Here is a 26,897-nt window from a genome sequence, read left to right as displayed (position 1 = left end):
TGCATATTTTGGTACAAAAACGGAGCACGAGCCGCTGTTGCTTATCGTACAAAACAAACGATACAAATCTGCGTTCGGCTACTTTATAATAACTGTGTCGAGCATATACGAAGCAAACGATGGAACCGAGCAATCGCAGCTACGCACTAATGCCAATAAACGTAAAGCCAGGCGAAAATATCACACACAATTTAAATAAAAATGAATGAGAAATTAGAAGAAGAAGAAGAAGAAGGAAAAGCAAAGTAGCGCGCGCGGTGTCCGCGCTCCGTACGAGCCAGCGGCTGACTGACTTGCAGCCTCTTGCCGAGTGGCTGTCACACCGTCGCGTATAGGTATATAATACACCACGCGAATGTACATACCACTATATACGTATGTAAGCCCCCACGGCCATATAACTATATATACATATATAAGAGCGAGCGAAAGAGAGAGTATATATATAGGCAGTGTAAAGCTGCTGCCGCTGCTGCTGCTTTTTTCTCTGTCTCTGCCTCTCTCTCTCTTCTTCGCTTCGCTCGTTCTATTCGCGCCTCTCGCTCCAAAGAGAGAGAGAGAAAGAGAGAGAGTTTTCTGCATGATGTGCGACAGAAAACCTCGTTAACCATGCGAATTTTTCGATGGGGGTGTGCGCGCCGATATGCATACAGATATATATACGTGTGCTGTGAGTGGGGTTGCAACGATCCTTCTCCGAGAGAGTCTAGTCTGTGCCGCGTTATACCACCACCGAGGAAGGGACGCTGGAAATATCTTTGATGATGAATGCCAGTTACTTCAATTACCAAAGCCTAGAGTACTACGTGTAGGTACTAGTGCTAGAGGGATTTTTAATGGGATCTTGCGCGCGCGCGCCAGCGTCAATTTGTAGAGCTAACTCTCCCATGCAGAATAGAGAATGAGATTTTTGTTCTTTATACGTATAGCACTTGCTGCGCGGCTAGCCCTGTCGACGCTTTTTCCACCCGAGTGCAGGCTATTATCGTTCTCTTGATAAAATAAAATTAAAAAAAATAAAACGAACAAAGACTCCGAGATCTTTGGACACGGGTCGGGAGCTTGAAATGTATTTAAAGCTTATGAATTCAATTTTTTTTCTTTTAATTTTGAATGACTTCAATCTTCCTATACCAACGTAGTTGCTGCTGCTGCTAGTTGACGGCCGTCATCTCTCAGCTGTCATTTCGTTCGAACGAGAAATAATTGATATAGTTTGTTCCTTAGCGCTGGTACGTGTGCTCACACCGCGTCGTGTATGAAATAATATAACTAGGCCAATTTTCTCGGATATTATTGGAACGTGTATATAGCGCAAAAAGCGCGCGCGCGCGAGAGCTCATTGTTTTACTATATATATTTTATTCACTGCGCTGTGGCGGCGGCCATTTACGATTCCCAGTCTGACGATGAATTACGAAAATAAATCGAATTAGCTGTGCGCGCAAAAAGTTCGATATTCAACTGGTTCGTCCGACGTACCTCAATATTTATAAATTCGAGCTATAGTAAAACTTTTAGGCTCGCGGCTTGTAAAATGCAGTCTCCTTGGATCAGTCATTATTTGCTTATCCGCAGCTCGACGCGACTAGAAAGCTAACACACACGTAGAATGTTTGATGTTTGTGTGATTAATTAACGAGTTTCTCGAAAATTCGACATGTCAAACTCGAAATGTTTGCAGCCGCGCGCGCGAGGTGCAGACAAAAACCATGTCGACGAGCCTAGAGGTGCTGCTAGTTTGAGTCACGTGCTAAAATTACACGTTCAGCGCGCAGTGACACAGTGAGTTCAGGTTGCAGCTATACGTATGCTATACACACGCGCGATTATATTCGAACTTTCACGATAATTCGAGCTGCCGAGGATTTTTCAAAGGCCCTCGAGGGAAAATGCGCGCGAGCACGCACGCGCAAGTGCCGAAAAATCGAGCACACGATCGCGCTAAGTGGACATTGGCACGCTCGTTTTTCACGTCTATTAACTATCGCCCAGCTATGCTGCTACATAGCAATCATCGCCCTGTTTGACCAGACAGCCATGTGTTCGTATAAATGTGTGTGTGTGTGTGTGTGTGTGTGTGTGTGTGTGTGTGTGTGTGTGTTGTGATTGAGCAATGATTAACGTACATGCTCGTTCAAATGAGGAAAGTTCGACGTTCGTTCGAGAGCTCGTATATTTATTTATTTCCACAATTCATATCTACACTCTCGTGTGAATTATTAATGATTTCAAACAAAGCCTTCGATCGCACGCTCCAATGGGTAAAATACGATGACCGACAAATTTCTTTTTCGTTTCTCGCTCGGTGTCGCGCGGATTGCGATCTATCAAAAATTCATCTGCCATTCCGTGTGCCGAGCTAGTCTATGTTTTGCTTTCGGATGCAGCAGCAGTGGCACAGTGGCGCATACACGGCAGATCTCGTGTAAAAATGATTTTCCACTTTCACTCGTGCACAGGAGGCGCGTGTTTGCATGTGGGTGTTTGCACGAATTGACCCAGTCGCGCGCGGGGTTATATATGCAGATTCTAAAAATCCTGGCAGTGCGTTGCATAACAATGGCACACACGCTCACGTGTACGAAGAAATTGTGACCAAACTCATGTGTACACGCCAAGTCACCGCGTAGCCTATTTCTTATTTCTTCTTTTCGTTTTATCATAAATTCGTTACTTTGAGGAGAAAAATAAAAGAAACGACGGAAAAGGAGAAATAAAAGCGGTACAATCGACTGAAAATTTTGCCAACTAGGCTAAAGCTGCGATTGCAAAGCTGAGATTTGGAAGATGTTACTCCAAATTTTCGATCAAAGGGAAGCCTTCAACCAAATGGCCCATAAGAAGTTAACTCGTCATTTATTGTTTAATCTATCAGGCCTTAGAGACGATTATCAAGATTTTCTATTTTATTAAAAAATCTTTGTGATTTTTTATTCCGAAAAGGATCTGCAGGAGACTGTGGCATTTTCCCTACAGAAGTGAACAGATTTTAGAGGCTTCTGAAAGTACGTATAATAGATAAATATAAAATAAAAAATTGCATGAATTCTGCTTTGTACGTTTTGCATATAATATTGGGAATGCAGCTGAAAATGCACACCAATGTGTTGTAAATCGGGTCGATGTTTTACGGGGCCTTTCGTACAATTTTTATAATCTCAGCCAATTCGAGGCATGCGTGCATTCATAAACGATCAATCAAGTTTTCAATTATTGGAAAACATATTATTGCGCATTACATGTACGATAAGTCTCGTATACACAAACGTCATCGAGTTGAAAACCTATTGTGCACGCCTCCTTTTCACTTTTACTTTATCCCAACAAACCATTCGATTTATATTTTTTTTTCCTTTTCTTCGCTTTGCGCGCATAGTACATTGGACCGTGTGCATACTGCGCCCATATACACAAATTTTGCGGCACAATACACGTGTGAATTTGCTCGAGAGAAATTGAACCTTAGCCCTACGAAGCGAGATGTCAAACACGGTAAATAATGAAAAGGTAGGTAGTTGTGCGAAGTGTGTGTGTACGGTGTATAAAGTTGCGCTTATGCTTCGAAAGTTTCCGGCTTGAAGCGAGGCAGCAAACTTTTTTAACCCTTGGTCCATCGGCCCGCTTATTTTAGATTCGATTTCATAAAAGATATTACTTTATAATGGGAAGGAGCAATGGGGTTGTAACGAAAATGTACCTCCTTGATCGCAGAATTTTGATTAAGAACTGCATTCGTTAATTAATAGATCAAAAGTTTTGATGAGGGCGCGTCACACGCGTAAGCGCGAAAACTTATTAAACTTTCAATGTTGCTGCAACGCGTTATAATTCATAAACACCGAAAGGTAAATTAGTTTAGCTGGAGAGGTTGATCCATTATATACTTGTAGTAATATTCTCAAAAGTCAAGCGAAGAATACATTTCTTGAACAATATAGTTTGCTAACATTTTTTTAACGTCTCTCACTTTGATATCAAGAGCCCGCTAAAAAAAAAAAATATCGCGCAAACTAACGTGGCAGTTGAATGATAGATCGAGCTGCTATATAAGGTTCATACAACACTCGTCTGTGTGCAGCAAAGTTCGTTCATAATTAATACGGACCGTTGGTCAGCGAACCTTTGCTACATCGCATAGAGCAAGAAAAAAATTCTATACGTTTATAGATTCGGTTCACTGGTCTATCTATATTCAGTCGATTTCATCAAGGGATTTCAAAGCCAATAAATTGTCATACGCAGCGGCTCACGTGTCAATTGATTTAGAAAAATGCTTCTGCGCCACAAATTTGTCAGAGCAAAAAAAAAAGAAAAATTTTCTCGGAGCTGGAGCAAGATATTTCCATGTCCTTCTCGTCGTAGGTAAATGCACAGCTCTGTGCTCGCGCAGCAGACGCAGCAGCGCACGATATTTTTTTTTGCACTCGAGCGAGCTCTGTATGTATATTAAACTCTTACATGCATACACTGAACGAATGTTATTGAACTCGGTCTCTCCTTCTCGCTGCTATACAATATACATTTTTCATAACGCGTGCGCATACGCATACACAAACACACGGACTTGCACACGCACGCAGACGCTCATGGCACGGCGTCGTCATGGTCAGTGACGAGCGAGAGGAAAAGGGCAGAGAAAAATTATGTATCGTAATATTTCATAATACCTTCGTGCTCGCGTAAAATCCGCTCATTATATAGAGATGCACGGCAGCACGAGCTATTTTTATCTCGTCTTGTGTGTGCACCGAGCTTATAAGTATTATGCAGCCGTGATATCTAAGTTCAAATGTTCGTGCCTAATAATAATTACTGCAAGCCGTTGCAGTGAGTAACTTTCTTTATATCAAGAATGCAAACTTACGTACCATTGCTTCGAGAGATTTATGCTCTTTGTGTGTTGTAGTTGCTGCTGCTGCTGCTGCTACTGTTTCCTGCAAGTCTTTCGAGACGAGTTTACGCAGGTGTAATAAAAGTTGTACGAAACGATTCGTAAGAGCCCCAAACTTAATTATAGTTCATGAAACAAATCGAAATTCTACGACTAAATTACGGAAAAAAATGAAATTGAAAATAGCTAGCGTAAAAGAGCCTCCTTAAATCGGTAAGAACATTCAATCTCATTTGTATCGAGCTGCGCTACCCGAGACATCGAGCGTCGATATATATTTCTCCCTTTTTTACACAATCAATCCAAAAGCACTCGGTCAATGGATCGATGAAATATCGTTACACCGATACGTCATAAACACGACGTCATAACAAATCAATAATCTTCTCGGTATTTCCGGAAGAAAAGAAAACGGCGAACGCCGTCAAAAGGCGAGACTGCACTACTTTGCGATTGTTATTTTCCTCAAAGTCGAGGATTGATTAATCGGAATCTCGTGTTCGAAACCGAGTGGAACGGACCATGCATCAAAGTGAATTACACATGTAATGTCCTCCTGCATGCTCGAGAAAAAGGAGGAGGAGGAGGAGGTGGAGGACGAGGTGAACGAACAGCTCTAAGTATATAGAACAGGTTTGCAAGTTCATGGGAGGCGCAAGTTTTCCAAGTACAGTCGAAAGAATTTAGCAATAAGTGACGTTTTTTTTAAATTACATATGCGCGCTGTGCACGGTGACGATGTAGTCGAGTTTGTCGAAGTGAAAGGGCGATCGTATATAATTTTATGCAATTTAATAACAAATACGAGAATGTATAAGTAACTTCGTGAAAATATTATTATTATTATGTTTTTTAACAAACTTATGGGCTTATGTTGCTCATTCATATTAACAATAAATCTGGACAGATTTAGAAAAAATAAAAAATAAAATATTGTTTTTACTGAAAAAATAACACGTGTAACAAATGTAATTTGCGCTATTATACGCAAATCAAAGTGGATAATTATTCCAGAGTGAAAAAAATCGTTTCATGATCTGAGAATAGATGGGCAGATAAAATTAATATACTGCAACGCCCACGCGAAACACGAAGCACGCGCTCGCGCCGTACATGTAAATAAATCGAATTATCAATCATTCTCACGCCTCGTACGTTACATGTTATGCACGAAATGCACGAGTCTCAGGCTATACATCGGCGAGTAAAAATTGTTCCAACATTTCATTGGCAATAGCCGGTGTAATAGATCTGCGCGGCTTTCGCTCAGTAGCTATCGCACTCACACACACGCCGCTAAACTTCGCCGTTGCCTGTGCCCGCCCGAGTATTTATTTAATCAGTGCACACATAGGCGAGTAGGAGCAGCGCTGCGGCTAATTCAAAAAGTTGGCTGGCGCGACCGGAAAAATTTTATTGCCGCCGTCCAAAGGCTGCGGCGAGAAGTTGAGTGGCCGGACGTCGCGGCGGTAGGCGGCATTTCTAATTGGTCGGCTGGCAGATAGATAAAGAGGGAGGTATGGAAAATGCGCCCGAGTACGATGATGTTAATAATGCAACGTAGATGTACACGGTGGCTAATTGACGATCGGCTAGCAACGGTTGCTGCACTGTTCGTCGTGGCCGCTGCTGCAGCTGCTATTTTTTTTCCTTTTTTTTTACTCTCCGGAACTAATGACACTATATACGATATAAAATTGACTCGCGCGCCTTATTATTATCACTTATGTTTGAAGCGGGTGAAATTATTCTGATGAGTAACGTTGAAAATTGTGTATGTTGATTGTTTTGTTTGCTATAGCACTTTGTAGCTTATGATTAGGAGAATATCTGAAATTAATTTGAATTCAGAAAAGAATCAAATAACTTTTTTAAAATAATTAAACAAATTTATTTTATGTGAGTAATACAGAAATAAATCATGTATTTTTTACATTGTACTAGGTACACTTTTTACCCGGTTCATCTATTTATTTTGCGTATTAATTGTAATGTTTGCTTATATATGTACACGTACATAAACTTATTTGCAATGTTAATTACATGTAATGTATCGAAAGCCATAACTGTTAAATTGTCGATAAATAAATAAATTAAATTAAATATTTATTGAATTTAATTCCAGGAACACTTGCATCTTCAAAATATATTTCTGAAGTTTTTTTATTTACATTTATAAACGTTTCGAATCGTTTCGTTTAATTTCTTCGAAATATTCAAATTTATACTAATTATCAACTTACAAATAAAAACTGTACAATTTAATTATTAACATTTACTATCCAAAATAATTTATCACTTTTTTAATATTCGTATTAATGCGAATTGATTCAGTAAATGCTCAAATTACATGGAAATCAATCAACGCTAAGTACAATAATTTAAAAAAAGAAAATGATCTCGAAGCTTCGTTCGAACATTGCCATCTTTCTAATTCGCAACGGCAGCTTGAAATAAAAACAGAGCCTCAGTGTGCACAAGACGCTACGAAAGTTTAAGCTTAACAAAGAAATTGCTTGCGTATTCAGCAATCATTCGATGCGTCCAACATGTGCGACTCAAAATAAATCGGATAACCTTTTTTTACGAGGAAGATAGAACTATAAATTCCTGTAAGCTTTTATTCCGTTGCAACTTGGAAAAAGACAAGAATTGAATAGACTGCTTGCTTACAATGAACAGAAACGAAATCGTCCATGAGCATCACACAAAAAATTAGCGTCAATAATGCCATAAATATGCAGCATTGTTATTGGAAAATGTAACGTTGACTTAACATGGTTTACTTATCGTGAGTATACTTTTTAAATGCATCAATTGAATAATGAGTTTGCCATCAACTTACACTACTTTTACGAAATTCTCATTTACATCTGAAAAATTGAAATACTTTTCCAATAAATACATGTTTAACAAATTCAATACAAATTTACAATGTATAAACATCTTATTTAATAATAAATTTCATAGTGAAAAAACCTCTAATCAGACATTACTAGTGAGCAATTAAAATAATATTGCATAAAACCCAAATTGAATATATACATTTTTGTATAGTAACAAAAATACTTTTTTCTTTAAAAGAATGCTCACAAAATTACAATAAAATACACGTTGAACAAAAAATTTCAAAAGTAAATATACTCATACAAATTATCAATTCAGATTTGTACACATTACAAAAGAGATATTTTTATCCATCACTAATCATCACTAAATATTCATGAAAATTCTCTGTCAAACAAAAAAAGTAACATTCGTACTACTTATCTACAATCATTATGATGCCTTGCTGAATTTTTTAGAATTTGATAAACTATTGATTACAAAATTATCTTCATACCATGTGCATTGTGCAGTATAACACAAATCAAGAATGTTAGTCGGTACACGTTTTATAATTATAAGTTCTCAACCGCGTTAACAGGTACTTTGGTAGTATAGCTAAAAAAATTTCTTCCACTTTCAATGTTGTCATCGCACACAACTGCTGCTGCTTGCGTTCCATCAGGGAAAGACAGAGTGCTACGATGTAGTGGCAGCCGCCAGATCATTTTCTTTTTACATTCACTTGGGATAAGCTAACCCAGCACCAGGACGATAGAGCCAAGACTCACCTGGTCGCTGGCTGGTCTTTTGCTTATTGCTGTTGTTGCTCTTGTTGTTGGCGCTGTTCCTCGGCAAATCGCCGACGACGTTCGCGCAGCCTGTAGCTACTGCTGAGGCAGCTGTTTCTGATGATAGGGCTTGCTGCGGGCGCAGCAGTGGCGCAGTTACTGCGGTTGATTTGGTTAGCAACCCTCGCCCCGGCCTGCTGTTGTTGTCCTGGAGCAAGCAGGCGCTCGACAACAGGTCCCACTGACGCAACTTCTCGCGGTCCAGCTCGAAGTTGCTCTGTTGCTGTTGTTGTTGATGCTGCTGCTGCTGAGCTGCCGGTGCAGCTTTTTTGGCCTGGGCAGGGTTGCCTTCCCCTAAAAAATGCTCGGGCATGCGGTAAGCTTCGTTTTCCGGGTCCCAGATGTAGCCTCCCGATCCGATGCGATCCATGGCGAGGCTCTCGTACGCGTCGTCCTCTTCGTCGACATTGGCATTGCCCTTGTTATCGACGCTCGTCGAGGTTGTCGAAGACGTCGTTGACTCGTGCACACCATTGCTCTCGTTACTACGTCGAGTCTTAACTCGTGGACGCTCGCTGCTTTTGACTACACTGTCATTCACGTACGTAACTTCGCGACTGATCTTGGCGATTCGCGGCTTGGTATTACTTGGAGGCCTGGCGGGTGCATTGGAATCGATGTTGTCGAGTGACCTGGCGTGCCTTAGACTGACCCGTCTGAGATTTTCGCGCCAGAGACTGTCTTGCTCCCAGGGGTCAACGAAACTCTGATTTGTGGCGGAGCCAGAACGAGTCGATTGACTTTGCCGGTTGGGTGCGGAATCTTGTTGCGGCTGTGGCACTTGAACAGAGGTCATTTCTGGCTGTTGCACCTGATGTTGTTGTTCTTGATGTGGCTGCTGTTGCTGCTGTTGATGATGATGTTGTTGTTGTTGTTGTTGTTGTTGTTGTTGTTGTTGTTGTTGTTGTTGTTGTTGCTGCTGCTGCTGTTGATGCGCCTGCTGTTGTTGCTGTTGATGATGATGTTGCTGCAGCTGTTGTTGTTGTTGCTGCTGTCTATTGGCTCTGTTTCTTTGCTCTACGAGATTCTGCAAACCAGCATCATCGAGTAAACCCTCCAGAGACCTAGATCGTCTATGCGACGAAGCCGAGTGCTGTTGGCTCACATTATTCGAACTGTTCAAATCACTCGTGGTGGAGCTTTCTAAATTTAGTTGCGTTTGACTACCAGATTTGTCCTTTAGACCGTGAGGATAAAGATTTCTGGTATCTACATCAGCAGTGGCAGCAGCGACATCGGGCAAAGGATCGGTAGATTTCACTCTTCTCAGCGTGTCCGACTCATAAAAATTTCTCCTATCGACTAAGGCAGCCTTGTCTTCGGCCAAGAGCTCACACGTTGTTTTTCTTAGCTCGGCGGCTATTCTGCGAGCTTCGTCGATGTCATCAACCTGTATTTGCCTTGGCATTTGTCTGGCTATTGGATTGACCAACCTGCCGATATCGTTTCTTTTGCTCAAGCCAGCAGCGGTATTGTCCCGTTGATTATTAAGCTGAGGCAATCTCGCTGTGCATACCCTGTTGACTTGCTGGGTAGGTTCTTGCCTTGGAGGCTCGACACTTCCCGCTTGTAAGTCTGAGTAATAATATGGCGCACCACCCAGCTCGGATTGCGTTGCATTAGGATTGACCCTGGATACCCCAGAACTCGTACTGGGATACTGACTAGAGTCTTGGCTTGAAGAAGATCGGTGATTTGGCGATAAAGAATACCTAGCAGAGTCCTGACTTGATGATCTAAAGTGATAGTTGTATTGTTGTATCTGCTGAGCTGTTGGTTGCTGTTGTTGTTGCTGTTGCATCTGCTGAGCTGTTGATTGTTGTTGCTGTGGCTGTTGCATCTGCTGAGCTGTTGGTTGTTGTTGTTGTTGTTGTTGTTGTTGTTGTTGTTGCTGTTGCTGTTGCTGTTGCTGTTGCTGCTGCTGCTGCTGCTGCTGCTGCCTCATTTGTTCACTTGCTGCAGCTGATTGAGCACTGGCTGGTCGTTGAGCAGAATAATTGGCTACGGATGCCGTACCCGAGACATACGAGTAACTGTTATCTCGACTGTGCGTAGCAACGATAGTAGCCAAAGGTGAGGGTGCCGTTCGGCCAGTAGGAGGTCTGTAAGTTGGTTGTTCCTGACGTTCGATTGCAGGAGACGATCTAGGCATGGGCGAGAAGCTCGCCACGTTTTCGTAGTGTACGTCTCCGGTGAACGACTGCGAGTGTTGATGATTGTGCGGTGGCACCTGCTCGCTGACTCTCATAGAAGGTAGACTGCTAGCAGAGCTGGTCTTGCTTCTATTTCCTTGATTGAACGGTTGGTCGAGGGATTCGCTGCTCACCCCCGTGGCAGCGAGTGTCGGCTTCGGAGCCAAAGGAGGTGGCGCGGTACTGCTTTCGGGATACATTTTATGATGTAGCTTATCGGCCACGAGCAAGTTTTCGTTAAGTCCGTAAATGCTGTTGTAACTCATCTCTTTGGTGTACAGGTCAACGTTGAAAGCATCCCTGGATTGTAGATCTTCGAGGTATTGATCCAAGTCGATGCTCGTACCATCGAATCGACTGCCAAGTGACTCAAGTTCGTCTAGACTGTCGAGGACCTCGCACATGTCATCGCTCACTGGTCTCCTTTTCATTCTCGCCTCTTCCTCTAAATTTCGCAATTCCACGGAGTCGCTGCCGGAAGCACTTTCCAACGACATTCGACTATCTCGGAAGCTCGACTCGGAAAAGCGCGACGGCGATGAGCGACGAGTACTTTCGACTTGAGCGCCAGGTTTATTCCAGGATTTCGGAGAGTCTTCGGCGCAAGGCTTTTTCAGATCCAGCGAATCGTGCATTTCGAGCGAATCGAGATCTTCCATAGAGGGAGCCGAATTAGGTATTGGTGGTGGCGATACCAATTCACTGCCCGACGAATCTTGCATTTCCGCTATCAGTGTTTGACTCGCACCCAGGTAATACGATGCTGGTCTGAATGTATCGGATAAGCTGAATCTCGGATGTCTCGGGGCATCGATCGAGTCTAAATCCTTTGACGATTCGTCGTCTGCGTCCGAACTGTCGGACTTGAGAGTTGTAAGGATATCGGGCAAATTCTGGCTTTCGGAATTATTACTTTCTTTCTTAATTATTTTTTCTTTCAAATTAGCCTCATTCAAAGCTTTGCTGTTTTGATCCGTCAGCTGACTGACCTCCATGTAAACGGGCTCCAGTTTACTACCAGATACACAAACGAACTCGTAATGCGGATTATCCAGAGCCGTGTATTCGGTCGTGAGATTTTTTGGCGTACCGTTCTGAGTCATCTCTACGTAAGAACACTCCTCGCGCATCTCGGCGAACAAACTCTCCATAGCTTTCGGCATTGGTCGTGATTTTTCATTGTCCGATTCGTTATTTTCAATCATAGCCTTACGCGGAGTCATCGGCAGGTAATGATCCTCGTCGTTCAATGGGCTGGCGGCATTGTCCTCGCGGTCACCGTGTGTCACCAAAGATTCAGCAACACTCAATCGAGCGAATGCGAGCTCGTCGATTTGCTGATTATCTTTGCTGCACTTATCTTTGGGTGACTCTTGATAATTGGGTACAATGCATTGCTCGACGTTATTTGCTTTCTCGTTGTCGCATTGAAAAGTTTCGTTGTCACTGAATGCTCCCCGAAGTTTAAGTTCGTTACGCAATTTGTCTTGTTCCTGCTGATGTTGGACTTGCTGCGATTTCCTTTCAAAATTGGCGAGCAAATCTTTGACCGTTTTGTTAGATGTATCGACATTCTCTTGCTCTTTTTCTTCTGCAGCTTTGATCGGTTGATTTTTACCCTGTTGACCAAGTGCGAATTCTCGGATCGAAGCAGCTTTGCGCGAAGATTCAGGTAAATGTGGCAGTGGCGTTTGAATCTGATACGATATCGTTTGTTGCGGCGAAACTTTGACGGGTTCCTGAAAAGTGACCTCTTTCTCGAGACTAGAATTTTTCATACCAGACTGAAAAGTCTTGATACGATCCTGAACCAAATTAGCCGCACTGTCAGACAATTCATTTTGCGCCGGTTCGTCTTGACAGTCCTCTTGCTTTACGTATCGGTAAGTGTACTCTTTAACGGCTCTATCTTCCTCTTCATCCCAATCATTGTCGTGGCTGATTTTCGGACTCGTATCCCATTGAACATTTTTCTGTACGGGCCAAGTACCACCATCTCTCGAAGAGTAGCCCATGCTACTCATCCTACCAGCTTCGCTTTTGGCATTGGAATTATTCGCGGCGTATGCACTGCCAGAAGTCTTGAGAATGCCGAGCGGTTTTTTTGGCGTTTTCATGATAGGCTTTACTTCTCTGACGGGTGATTTGGATACTTTTTGGGGCTTCGGCGGTGGCTGCTGCTGTTGCTGCTGCTGTTGCTGTAAATGCATGCCAAAAGACATTTCTTCGTATGGCATATTGTCGTTCATCGAAGAAGTCGGTCTGGTGGTGGGATAGCTGCGCATCGGCTGCTGCGGTACTGCGTGCGACGTCGAGACCAACGGTGGCACCGGGATCGCTTTCGACGACGATGGCACGTTGGCGGCTTCGAAATCGCGTGGACTGCTACGGGGAAGCCTACTGCGTGTGCGCTTCTTCCTGACATCGCCGCCAATCAGCTCTGGGTCGTGGCAAAAGAAGAAACATGTTTTTAGATTAACACTTTTGTGTAGGGCACTTACTTGTTCTAAATAAGAAAAGCGAGGATAGCAAAGCAATGAAGAGCAGAGACAGGGAGAAATAGATTTAGATAGAGAGAGAGAGAGAGAGTAAAGAAATTGAAAATTTTGCACGTTTAGTTTTACGATTAAGAGTTTCGGTATTATTTTACATTGCATATCGCTGCGAAAGCATTGACAAAAATAAATGACCACAAGTGAAAAAGAAGCAAGAAATTGTCAAATGTGCAACATAATCGCGACGATATTGGTATGTGCGAAGATCGTTTTGTTTCTTTTCTAAAACCTCAAGGCCTCGCTCGCTTGGCATTTCGCGTATATGCACATGCACGCGAGGCGGTCCGCGTCTCAGCTGCACATGTACGCATACGCGAAGGCTCATAACCAGTTTATCCAGGGTAAAGAAAACGACACATCATATCGGTGAAAGTGAATCCCTTTATGATACGTATGGGTTGGATGTTTTATACCAAGGACCGCAAACTACCGAGTGAGAGAGATACGGAGATGAAAAGGGAGCTATGTACAAGGATCGTATGTAAGGATGATTGTTGTAAGAGAAAAACTGCTCCAGTTTTATCATATTTATATCGTGCATGAATTATATTATAAATGTATAGGCAGAATTTCAGATCAGTGCACACATTTTCTGGATATAGTTTACAAACAAGTCAAGACAACACCAATAATTAGATTATTTTCTGCTCCATGCAAAGAAATGAATGTTGCCATACATGCATTATACGTCGAAGTGTTTACTCACACTTGCAATGTCGACGACTTATAGATTACTGACGATATAGCTCGAAAGTAATAATTCAGTAGACACGGCGCCAATGTCATCGCGCGTATGAAACACTTCGTACGTATACACGAAGGAAATGATGCGTAATGAGGCGATAAAAAGCAGAGGATATTATTGGGAATCAGAGGGATAGCTCGTTAAAGTTATAAGTATGTACCACAAAGTGTTAATATAAATACATGTTCCAGTCACCAGAGTGCCCAGAGCCCAGGCCATACACAATCACCATCCCTCGACGTTTCATTTCTAAACGACGATACTCATTTGTACTGTTTTCATTTTCCGTATTGACCTTGCGTATTCTATTCACCACACACTATTTTTACACCAGAAGATGAATGACAGTTGATTGCACTCGACACTTTATAATGAAAATTTTGCCATAAAACTTGATGGTAAAAAATGATTGAATACGTAGCTTCGCAGCTCGATAAAATTTACAGATTTAATGACGAAAAAAATTATTTTAAAACAATTTCGGAGTCTGATCCAATTTTAGGTAAAAAAAAGATGTATTTAAGTACAAAATGTGAAAAACATTTATTGGAATTTCATGAATGACTTTATACGGAATAAAATATTGAATAATATACAAGGAAAATTTTACAGAAAAAATGTACGAGTCTTATAAGTCTTTATCATCGTCGGAGGGATAACAGTTAAGTGACTTGTGCATTAATCATTATGTTAGCCATAGTCTTATTAATAAAATGTTAATGAATTAGTACTATAAAAATTATATATCCACTACAAGCTTCTTACTAAGAAATCTTTAAATCTGAACAAAATAACGTCGCATCGTTGAAAAATTGAGAGTGAAAATTTCGTCATTTCAGTATTTTTGTAACAAAATAAATGAAAATCAATTAGCTCAAAATTTCACAAGGACACGAGTCAATAGATCATTTATGGGCAGACAAAGCGTGTCTCACAGGGTAACGCGACAATACCCCTCGCATCGACGTTAAATATACTCGCAATTCGTCATGAAAATGACAATATGTCAGATAAATTATAAGGCTCGACTTACCTTCATCGTCGCTGCTGTAACTGTTGTATCTGGGCAGGGCGGCGTGCATGCCCAAGACACTGGCCGCGTTGCTGCGCCGAGCGTCGGTGCTCTTGCTGCGCGGATAATGCGGCCGATGATGCGCCTCATCGCCGCGTCCACGGCGATGCTGCCTCTGCTGCTGAAGACTGGCCTCGTGAGCTGCCAGCTCCATGAGGGCCTGCTGCTTGTAGCAATTGGCCAGATCGGTGCTGTGCTGAGGCGTGCGAGGCTGATTGCTGCCACCGCTGCTCGAGTGATGAGGTTTTCGCGTCAAGGGCGACTGGAGCATGCGCTGCTTCCATTCGAGAAGTCTTTTCATCGACTCTTCGCGCTGGCGATTGAAAACAAAAAAAAAATATTTTAGTTTTTTATGGTTATTTTAACATTAACCGAGAAAAGAATCGATTGAAGGCACTAAGGATACGATGCTTCTTCTATCTTTTGAGGGAAAATTCCTGAAGAAGACAGTAACCATTTAATACTCACAACGCCCATCGCCGAAAGAACCGATTCCAGCTTCATGACGCAGATTTTTAATTAGAGCGCGACCCAAACATGAATTTCTTTGTCAAGTGCACAGCAAACTAATGAAGATAATGTACGAGCAGGTCCGTACGATCGGCAAGCCTACGACATTATGACGGCAAAGCAAATTCCCGACTGCGGTACACCGCATGCAAAGTCAGATCTGCTCGAGGAAGAGGACAGAGAAAAGATTATGCGGCGATGAGTCAGGCGGGCGCTCGCACTAAAAACTGCTGCGCGCCGCGAAGACCGAGTAGAAGAGACTGAGAGAGAGAGAGAGAGAGAGAGAGAGGTAAAAGCTCCGCAGCACACCATTCGCATAATATGACAGCTGTGTGTATAGGTGATTATATACGCGAGCCGCGTGAGCGCTTATCACTCGTGATTCACCTCCATAGGATCGCGGGCGCGACTCTTTTTTTGCTGCGTGATTAGTTTTATTTCTGCGCGCGCTCTGATCGCGGCTTTATCCGATGGGCAGGAAATGCGCTCGACACTTGAGACGTTGCGCTGATGCTGTTGCAGCTCCTTTATAAGATCAAAGACGACTCGACTAGCTTCTTGAATAGATTTGTACGGTACCGTGTACGAGTTTTAACGGTTTCCTGCTAAACATCGTTTTGATAAAAAAAAAAAAAAAGGAAAAAACATGCGCCATTGAAACGAGAAAGGAGAGACATTTATATATATTTTGCTTCTTTCTTCTTTTTTTTCTCCTTTTCGAAGAAGATTCGTACACAAAGGTCGCCTGTTTTATGAGTGGGATTAGATTTGTCTATTATTGGTCCTGTACTATAGACAACGACTCGCAGCGGTATACATCCTTGCGAAGAAGCGAAGAAAGACTGCGCGAGGATTTTTTATTCAGTATTACCACGAAATTTAAAACTGGTTTTTAATCTTTGGCACATGCGAGTGCAGGTAAACAATTATGTATACCGAGAACTGTTCTCTCTCGAAGAAGTTGAACCTGACTTTTTTTGGCCTTTTTTAATAAAGCCAAGCAAAACATATATTGGGAAATTGCGTGTGCGATATAATCCGGCGTAGGCTGCCACTGACGCTGCCCCAGTGACTCACCTGTTGCATTTTGCGCTCTCCGTTGCTCGACGCTTCCAGATTCATGCTCTTATCGATGTAATCGTCGTACTCGTCGTCGTCGTCATTGTCGTCGTAATCGATTATCGCGGCGGGATGTCGATTGCGAGGCAGTCTCGCACTAGCCGAGCGCGCGAACTGCTGCTGTTGCTGCTCGCTCCAGCGTCTGCTGCCCTGCTGCTGCTGCGGCGTGTGATTGGCTGAGCGACTCGAAGATGGCGACGGCAACAGATCCAGGCGCTGCTGGTGCAAGGACGACGACCGCGAGGAAGTTTCGCGCAGCGAGCGCCTCGTGTGAGCCGCCGACTCGCTGTAACGGCTGCAACGAGTTCAGACGCACAAAATTTCAAAAATTAGTAAAATTGAAAATTATGAAATTCCATCGCGACATCTTTAGCTGAAAAATTAGGATGATAATCGTACTCGTTGTGTCGTTGAAGCGACTGCTGATGATGATCGCGTTGAGCTCGCCTCACGCTCGACGTGGTCGGATACGACATGTCCGATAGAGTGCCGATGCCCGACTCGGTGTCGCGCGACGTCGACGATTTCGACGGGGTCGTGGCTCGAGACAGCGACTGATTCCTCGAAGACTGCTGATCTCGCTGCAGAGGAGCACTGCCGTCGACCGTGACTGACTGCGAGGCCGACGCCGCCGGAGACTGATGCTGCAAGTACACCGCCCCGGTTTGACGCATCTGAGCTGCGTACCTGCAAACAGACGAGCCAGACGTTGTTTGTCCGTCGCTATCGAGGGATATTTCGGTTAAAAAATTTGTTCATGTGCTCGTGTGTCGATGAATCATTATCATCGATTCATACTTTTATTTTATTTACATTACAAAGCAAAGAGATCACGAACGATTGTTTTAACCGAGGAAATTTAAATATTGACAATGCAAATACCAGAATGAGAGCTTTTTGAATTAAATTCGGAATACATGATAGAGATTAATCGATCTTCATTGAGAATGGCATTTGTATGTATATTGTTAGGAAGAATATGGGCCGCACACTCGATTGGCATACATTTGAATCAAACTCACCTCTCCTCTGAATAGAAGTAATTGTCGTTGACAGTAGGTACGTCCGACGGATTGATTACGTCGAGGCTGGACTTTGGTCTCTGTGGGTATCGGACCCGAGTGACTGGTTGGGCCGGCGTTTGCTGGGACGGCTTGCGATTCGTTTCGTATTCGAGAAAATCAGCGCTGTGGGGTCTCGGCGGTTGAGGCTTCGGCTCCGGTGGTGGCGGTTGCTGCCGTATCACAGGCGCTGCAACGACGACGATATCGACAAAGTTACAATTTGAAAAAGAAGAGTTTTTTGTTTTTTCACACGACGCGAAAAAAACTTTACCATTGGTCAAGGATCCGGCAACAACGTAGTACTGTGGCTGCACCGGTTGCGGCTGCGGTTGCGACTGCTGCTGCTGCTGCTGCTGCTGCTGATTATGCACGGGAATAGAAATAGGCGCCGGGGCCGGGCCCTTCGTGTAGCCAACCGGGCCAGCTGGTCTCTGATACAACTGGGGTGGCGTCGCCCCGTAAACGTCCTCGTAATCGGTGCCGTTGGCGAGTCTAGGCATCGCGGGCCTCGACTTGGCAGCGGCGCGCGCATACAGATCCGGCGTTTTCTGGCCTTGCTGCTGAGCGCTCATGCCGTAATTCAAACCGGACTTGTCGGTTCTCAAGGACATGCTGGGCTGTGGCGGAGCCATGCGTTGGGCGTAGATGGCACTGCTTCTGGGGTCGTTGTAATCGACGAGCGACGACGACGCCGACATGGAAGTCTGCTTGCTGCCGCTGCCGCCGTACCTGGCGTCGGGCGAGACCGGCGATTGACGATAATCGAGGTCGGGCGACGGTGTGCCGAATTCGTTGGAATTCTCGGCCAATCGTCGGGGCTTCGGTGGTGCGTTCGCGTAAACCGGTTGGCCGTAATTGCGAGGCATCGGCTGCATATTTTGAACCGATTGACGACTGTGCTGCGGCGGTGGTGGCTGCTGTTGTTGCTGCTGCAGGTACATGCCAGCCTGCTGATGCTGATGGGGCTGCTGCTGAATGACGTAAGGGCTCTGGCTCACCAGGTCGGGATGATGCCTGTACTGGGACGATTGTTGTTGCTGCTGCTGCATCCAGCCATTGGCCATCGGCTGATGCTGCTGTTGTTTTGCGTTCTCGTGAAGACTCGCGTTATTGTTGTAAACGTTGGGATTGTTGGGCAGCTGGGCGTTGTTGTTGCTGCCGCTGCTGCCGGGAAACGAGCCGGTATTCACGCTGTTGGGACTGGAGTTGTTGTTAGACGCGTGGCTCGGATCGTCGCGCGACTGAAAGCCGTGGAAGCCCGAGTCGCTATCGTCGGCGCTTTGATTGGCTATCGACGAGATGGACGAGACGCTGGGTCGAGCGCTTCGATCGCCACCGTCGTCCAGGGCGGGTGCGGCTCCGTCGCCTCCAACCGGAGTAGTTACGTTTCCTCCGCCACTGTTTCGTGATAAAATAGAGGCATTTTGATTCAATAACGATCGTAATGGTATCACTTCTTTTGCAAAAATGGCAAAGCTTTACGGACGAAAATTATTTCAAGTGTTGTTTCGTAATTTTAAGGAAAAAATTGAAACTCTCGTTTATCATACTTTTTGAATTCATAAACGCATAAAACTTATCATGCTTTATTACATTTGTTTTTTATGATACGAAATTTTACTTGCGTGTCTGACGTGCGCGAGGATTAAATGAATGAAAATTTCACGGAAAATGTTTAAAATTGTTGCTTTAAAACAGGAAAATCCGTACATATTTTGACCATTTTATTATATTTTCATGGAATTAAAAAAATGTGTCCATCATCTTCACAAAATAAAAATATGCATAAATAGTGTAATTATTGAAATAATTGTTCGTCTAAAGATCACGCGAAATTTTTGCTATTCTGCATTCAATGGCTCAATTAATAAAACAAAAAAAAAGAAAACACATTTATTTCGTATACTTAATCGATATAAAATAACTGAACACTGCTTTTTATTACTTGAAGTGGTCTCTCTTAATCAAGCTATATGGCTCGTTATCAAGAGGGCAAAAAAGCGTCGCACGTAACGAGACGCAACCGTTCATACAAGCGAGCAAAGAAAGAAATTGATCAACCAACGGAGAGCGCGTGAAAAGTCGTGTCTATGCTCGCGACTCGTAGGAAGATCAATATATAAACGAAGCGCGTGTATGACTTACGGATTAGGATCCTGGAGTAGCGTGGCTAGAGTCAAGACGTTCACCCACTGATTCATGCTCTCGAGCGTGTCTGCGGCGAAGTGGTACGTCCTCATGTTTGCGTGCTCGGCCTTGAAGGCGAATCTCTTGTTGATCTTGTCCTCGGGCCTGCATACCGTAACTCGATAGGACGGAAGCAGAATCGATCCCAGAAGCTTTTCCTCCTCGGGACCTGCAATGCAATAACACGCGATCCAATGAGCTTAAACTCGTTTCGCTATTACCTTCTGTACTCCCGGTATGATACATGTATACATTTACATGTTGCAGCCAACGAGAATTAATAACAAGGAACGAGCAGGAAAATAACACCGCGTCGAGTGTTACTTTTCAACCGAACACGCTCAATGAAAAGGAAAAAATCAACGTGCGCTTAGGCCAATAAAGCCGCCATTCGTAGTGACACGTACGGTCCTTGCTCGAATACTGATAACTGCTGTATGGGCATTCAGCACGCTTCAAAGGGTGCGAATAAAGAAAGAGTGAATCGAAAAAGTGTACGAGAGAGAATGAGAGAAAAAAAAAGAGGGTGTCCCGGTCTTTGTAATGATAGCAGCGGTCTCGGAGATGCAGTTATACGTGAAAAAATGCAGCATCAAAAAAAACAGCACGAGTAAAAAGGAAAAGCTAGAGCAGCCAACATCTACCCCGTTGGTAGTACATCGAGTTTCAACTGTCACGCGTATAAAAAGCCTACGCGGTTAAGACTACTGCGAGCTGGCTCTGTCGGCAAATATTGAGCCGAGGCATGTACACGTTGAGGGTTAAAGAGTGATGCAGGTGTGTGTGTGTGTGTGTGTGTGAGTGTGTACACGCGTATGCATGTACTAACGAGAGGATTGAAACTGATGCTGCGAGCACTGCACATTACGATAGGAGCAGTCTCGCGCGGCTCTAAAGAACACGGAATCGAGTCTGACGCGGCCTGATGCTGCACATCAGTCGGAAATAACGAAATATCACGGAACGTTGGAATTTACTGTATTTCAAGAATTTTTAACGAAAAATTTAAAGTACTACTATAAATATGAAATATGAGGAAACAAATTAAGGGAAAAAATTTTTAAATTAACCCTGTATAGAAAATTAACCAATTTTTCGACAAGAATGAAATTCAAGTAACAATGTTACGTTTTCAAAGTCCAAGAGCATAATGATGACAGTTAAAAATAAAATTAAAGAGAAAGGAAAGTATAAAACGTATGAATAAACATGTAGAAAGACGAGATACATTAGAAAAGAAGGTCCAGCGTCAAATAAAAGTAAAAATTAGTCGTAATAGTTATAATACACGGGTACATAATAAAAAGTTCAGCTAAAGTCATGTCGTATACAAATATACATTTGATTCAAGTGTAGCGCGCGCGAGCGTCAAGAGAGTGGAATACGTACACGCGTATGTCTATGTATGCGTGTGTGTGCTCTTGTGCCAAACTCGTTTTCATCCCAGTAGCAGCAGCAGCAGAGTAGTCAACGACTTCGCGCATTGTGCACTTTTCTTTCGCAATTCTCTTTAATTTAAATTCTTTGCCGTACGCTCGCGTGTGCATGCGACTGCGAAGCCCTACTCTCCGCTGCGCTCTGCAGACGCGCAGCTGCTGTTGCTTGATTTCTTTTTGACGTTTGCGCAGCTCGCGTACAGGGTCCTTTGATTGTCGTTTTGAGCCTTCATATTATATAAACGCGTCACTCCTATCTCTAGCGAAATTTTTCTCGTTTTAATGAAGTTCATTCGACATCTATGAGCGTAATATGCATAATGATGCTAATTTTGGAGGAAGATTTCATATTTCTATTAGAAACTCGAACTCGCGATACTCGCTGAAAAGTCGTCGATGGACTCGAGTAGGGGATTTAATCCAACCTCGAACAGTTCCATACGGTATTACTTCTCAAGAAGCTTATTAGAATTCCTCAGGACTCTTTATGAGACGGTACTAACAATTATTTTCGGAAAAAGCTCAAGGGCTAAAAGGGGGTTTAAAATCGAAAAAATTTTTATTTTATTTTCGAGTAGGATTTTTCGTACCCTTTCCATTGTATTATTTGAAACTTCAAAATTTTGAACATTCAGTGAGATACAGCTGTTTCCGTGAGCTATTTTCGTATACCATGCGTGTTAAATTTTTTCTTCTTTTGCGTTTTCTGGCGAGTAGGGTTTTTGGTCATCTATCGTAACTTTCAGAGGGTACCGATTGAAAAAATTTAACACGCGTGGTATACAAAAATGGCTCACGAAAACAGCTGTATCTCACTAAATGATCAAAATTTTGAAGTTTCAAAAAATGCAATGGAAAGGGGACAAAAAATCTTACTCGAAAATAAAGTAAAATTTTTTTCGATTTTAAGCCCCCTTTGTGCCCTTAAAGCTCGGCAGATAGATTATTTATACAGCTTATTAGAATAAATTGAAACGTATAACAAACCTTTATAGTAAAAGAGGCAGTACTCGGAGAGAACGAACCATCGTTTCTTCCACAGCATCAGGCCTTCGGAGCCCTGCTTGTGAAGCCATCCTTGTAAGGCGACGGGCGCCGAGACGGGTCGCTTCGCCGCGGGTGAGCGAAGACCTTGATTTTGCACCCCACGCCGTCGCACCCCCGATATCGCGGAGGCGACGACCGGCTCGGACTTGCGAGCGCTCCCCGGTTGCTGCGAGTGTGGTGGCTGAGCGTTGGACAGGACCTGCTGGGCGTCGACGCCGCTCACCGGTGCAGTCATCGCTTGGACAGCCTGAAAACAGAAAAGCAAAAAATATTGAAATTCAAGAGGACGAACGATTAGGCTGCGTAAATCATCTCATTATAATAGGATAGGGTAACGAGATGACACTCGCGTATAATTAGTGCGTCGGTATAAAAACTCGAAAATTGGTAAGTGGATATAAATTAGATATAAAAGTGCTTCTTGGCACTCGAGCGCATGATTGAATATTCTCGGGCGCGCAAGCGCAAGCGCCGCTTCAAGTGCATTAAGGCCAGGGCTCTTTTCTTTCGACAAGATAAACTTTTTTAGCGCACGAAAAAAATCTTTTGTTCGGAGCGTTAGAAGCCGAGCTCGTTTGTCTCGATCCCCTTCAATGAGAGAGAGAGAAAGAGAGAGAGAGAAAGAGCTGAGAGCTAGCTCTTCGAGTCGCGTGCAGGCAGCGATGAAAGTTAAATGTAATATTCTCATTGTTTCAATCCAATAAGAAAGAGGCAGGCAGGCAGGCAGGCAGCCGGGCCAGCAGCTCAGCAGCGGCAGCAGCAGTGCAGTGGCGGAGGCTTGCGGACAACTTACCTAGAAATATACGCGCGCGCAGAGATAAAATTGGAAAATCGTCGAGGTGCGATGAGTAGAAAATGGGAAAAGGGCTTTGTGCCTGCCGTGAGGCCCCTGCGGGCGTACGCGACGCGTACCAAGTGTGCATCGTCGTAATTATTTCGCCTCTGGGTATTGCAGAGAGAGAGAGAGGAAGAAACGAGCCCGTGCGCACAGAGAGAAAGACAGCGAGATAGAGAACACACGTAGCTACGGAGCATAAAAGCAATAAGTGGTTCGAGTGCCTACAGAAATAAATTATCGGCATCGCTTCATCGGCTAGATCAAGCTGGATACGGCCGCGCGCGCACGACTCGAAACTATGCGCGGCGTACGCGATGCACGGATTAAATTTATTCGTGGCGTATACGAAAATGTAACGACATTCGAAGATGATTTCGAGATCTGAAGCGAGAGAGAAAGAGACCGAGAGAGATACAAAGAGAGTGAGAATTATTTCCGGCTTTACTTTACGCGTGTGTATTTACCGGCTTTTCTTTTCCACTCGCTGGCTCGGCTGCTCGACAGGTGATTTTCATAGAGAAAATTCGAGGCAGCCTAATTTCGAAAAGGAGCATTTTAATCGTTTTGATTGACGCGAGGATAATAATATTAATTCGGTTTTTCTCCACTTTCTATAATAAAACGTGATTTCGTACATTATAGCCCGAGCTGCCGCATTTGAGAACAAAGTAATGAGATAAATCGCTGCCAAACAAATTTACCGCACACGACGTACGCGAGTGAAATAATCGCTTCAAGATAAATCGTCCCAACGATGCGCCATAACACGAGCCGCGCTCGCTCGGTGTATATAGCTATAACAAACGCGTATTATGCGAAGTGAAATTACATTATAATTGAATAAATATAGCCCCGAAATATATAGCTATACCATAGTATACGTAGGGATAATTTATGAAACAAAGCACGGGTATACGCGATCGCCGATAATATCATCGGCCGGCTCTAGATATAGATTTTAAAATTTAATTTCCAAACTCTGGCGCTTGACCCACATCCTGATTATGTAAAATTTGTATGTGTGTGTGTAGCTCATCGTTCCTTTGTATAGGTGTGTCCTATGCAAAGCAGAATAACAAATTCGATACTTTACCGGTGCGGAGGGAGACAAAAATCGACGTATCTCGCGCAGAGTCTCGCGTATATGCGCGCGCGGAATGATTAATCACGCACTGCAGTTTTCCGATTTCCTTTCGCCGCGAGCTCAAGTATTTTCGCGATAGATAAATGTAATGCATTTCGATGACGTATGCATTATACATTTTACGCGCGCGCATTTTGGCTTTGTAATGCTCAGCTCAAAAAGTCGAAAATAATCGCATCTCATCAGTCTCCGGCCGATATCCGCTCGGGCGATATATTATAATATAGATATATATATGTTCGAAGAGCCTACACAACAATTGGCCAGGAAGCCGCATCGCATGAGGCGCGCGCTCAATGCGAAATCTCGATACGCCGTGTACAGTGTCTATGCGCTACATTATATGCAAGTACATAATATCTAACCACCGGACAGGAGGAGGACACGGTGCAGTTTGGCCACGAATAGCTCTATGGCACACATATAACGTATATATATCGCCGCATAGAAACTAACACTCGGGGGCCGGCTTGAGAGCTGAATCGATCCTGCACGTACATACTACATACCTATATGCAGGGCACGTGTGTGTAATACATAGAGATAGAGAGAGAGAGAGAGAGACGCAGCGTGTGCTGCAGACACTTGGCTCGTCGTAGGGGGTATGTATGGGAACTCTCGCGAATCGAGTCTCGAGTGTCGAGCAGCGGCGCCGCAAGCTCGATCCTTTGGAGAGTCCCCCCTCCTTTCCGCTCGCGCGTCTGTTTTTAAAGTCATAATGAGGTGTTGTACACAGATATATTGTATAGTATTATGCGGCGCTCGAGAGCGGCAGAAAGAAGCACAAGTAGAAATGTACAGTACAGCACTGCTGAAAAACACAGCCCGGTCTAGGGAACGATCGTGTAAATCTCTCAACGGCATCGGACGCGCAGACAATAGTTTCAGTCCAGAGTCTATTTAATACGTATCGAGGCCCGAATCGCGAGTATTATGCCCAATTTTTTTTGCGATTTATTTGCGCTGCATACGATGTAGACATCGTGCGAGCTGGCAGCAGCGGTACACTCGAGCGCGCACACGGAACATAATAGAAAGCAAATAAAGTTGCGCAAAAAGCACACACACAGTAACTCGCGCGCGTTCGTTTTGACGCGAACTCCTAAAGCGATGTATATACTCATATTTATTCGTGTATGTAGCTCGAGCAATGGCTACTGCGCGCTCGTGATCGAGACTCGTTCGAATTGAGTCATACATGTAGCCCCGCGAGTGCATTGAAACATCAACGTAGTTTATGTGACACGCTTTCATATGCATGCGCCTATTGAATAAAAAACCATCGTTCATAACGTAAAATACATTCGTTAAATATCCGTTTACGAGTTTCGGGAGATCGTAAATTCGAGACCGTGACTAGCTCGTGGTTTCTTCAGGGGCAATGTCCATTTTTTTGCGTCTTTCTAAATTTCATCCAGATGTTTGATGTTATTTTGTTTTTGAACCGCTGCTTTACTTATACAATTATTTTTACTTTACCACTTGCAGAGTTACAGATATAAGTAATCGCCATCTAGTGGTAGATGTCTTCAATTATGACTGAATCTTCATACATTTTATGAATGAAATTTTATGATGAAGTTCAATCGAAATGTTTTAATACGAGCATAGAATTAAATCTTTTTTTCGTTTGTTTTTGCATTAAGAGTAATGCCCATTGATTGCGTTCTCATGCATTTTTTATGCAGTTCATATAATAAAAGAAATCAGCACCGATACAATAATTTTCAAAGAAGATTTCGTGTAAAAATACTATAAAAATGCAGTATTGTTTACTTCAATATTAATGTTCGATTTTATTTTAATCATGATAAATTATAGTTCAAGAACCCAAGTTATCCACCCAACCAATTTCAATACTTAAATTAATTTTTATTTATAGAGCTAATATCTCATAAACGAAACTATTTACTGCATCGCTAGAGTAACACCGTGTTGTATGCGTAGTTTCAAACTCATTACATTAGTCTCATTGCCAATAAGAGGACTGAATATCGAATTTATTAGAATCGTTAGATCTAACGTTCGACTTTGGCGTATTTTACAAGTATATTCAGTCATAGGTTATTAATTGAATACAACCGAGTATCAAAGCTATTTTCGCTCGCAAACTCGTAAAATCTCGCACAAGTATATGAGGCTTCTATGAGCGACTGTGTAAGCTAAGCCAAAGTATAAGCAAATGTATTTGCCTACATTCGAGTGCAGAAGCTAGCATCGTTCGAGTTTGAATTCATTTCATGAATATGGATTTCATTAAACAACAAGTCTCCGTACCTATATGGCACATGAAGTTCTACAGTCACTTTAGCGATGAGGTCATCAGGTTAAATTTTGCTCGCAGAAGAAAGTGCAGCAAAGAAAAGTACAGAACAGCGGTGAGTGAGATTTACCAAAGCGAGCGCTAAGCAAATGAC

General features: G+C 43.3%; 1 protein-coding gene across 7 annotated transcripts in view; it reads right to left on the bottom strand.

The window, feature by feature from the left end:
- Positions 1 to 22,741, bottom strand: part of LOC106650297 (protein split ends-like) — a 70,264-nt gene extending 47,523 nt beyond the window's left edge. For all 7 annotated transcript variants that reach the window (XR_002763620.1, XM_023462431.1, XM_023462436.1 and 4 more), the window contains exons 1-7: positions 22,439 to 22,741; positions 19,974 to 20,184; positions 18,100 to 19,226; positions 17,787 to 18,015; positions 17,164 to 17,451; positions 16,723 to 17,059; positions 15,097 to 15,448 (exon numbers count right to left, since the gene is read on the bottom strand). Coding sequence is in view for 6 of the 7 variants with exons in the window: in XM_023462431.1 (XP_023318199.1) it covers positions 15,097 to 15,448; positions 16,723 to 17,059; positions 17,164 to 17,451; positions 17,787 to 18,015; positions 18,100 to 19,226; positions 19,974 to 20,184; positions 22,439 to 22,733 (2,839 nt within the window). In the remaining variant the exon portion in view is untranslated. The remainder of the gene's footprint in view (positions 1 to 15,096; positions 15,449 to 16,722; positions 17,060 to 17,163; positions 17,452 to 17,786; positions 18,016 to 18,099; positions 19,227 to 19,973; positions 20,185 to 22,438) is intronic.
- Positions 22,742 to 26,897: the final 4,156 nt, after the last annotated feature.

Source organism: Trichogramma pretiosum, unplaced genomic scaffold (assembly GCF_000599845.2).
Source record: "Trichogramma pretiosum strain Unisexual culture from Peru unplaced genomic scaffold, Tpre_2.0 scaffold3, whole genome shotgun sequence".
NCBI classification, from domain to species: Eukaryota; Metazoa; Arthropoda; class Insecta; order Hymenoptera; family Trichogrammatidae; genus Trichogramma; species Trichogramma pretiosum.
The sequence above is the reverse complement of the archived record's forward strand: the minus strand, read 5'-3'. Positions and strand labels throughout refer to the sequence as shown.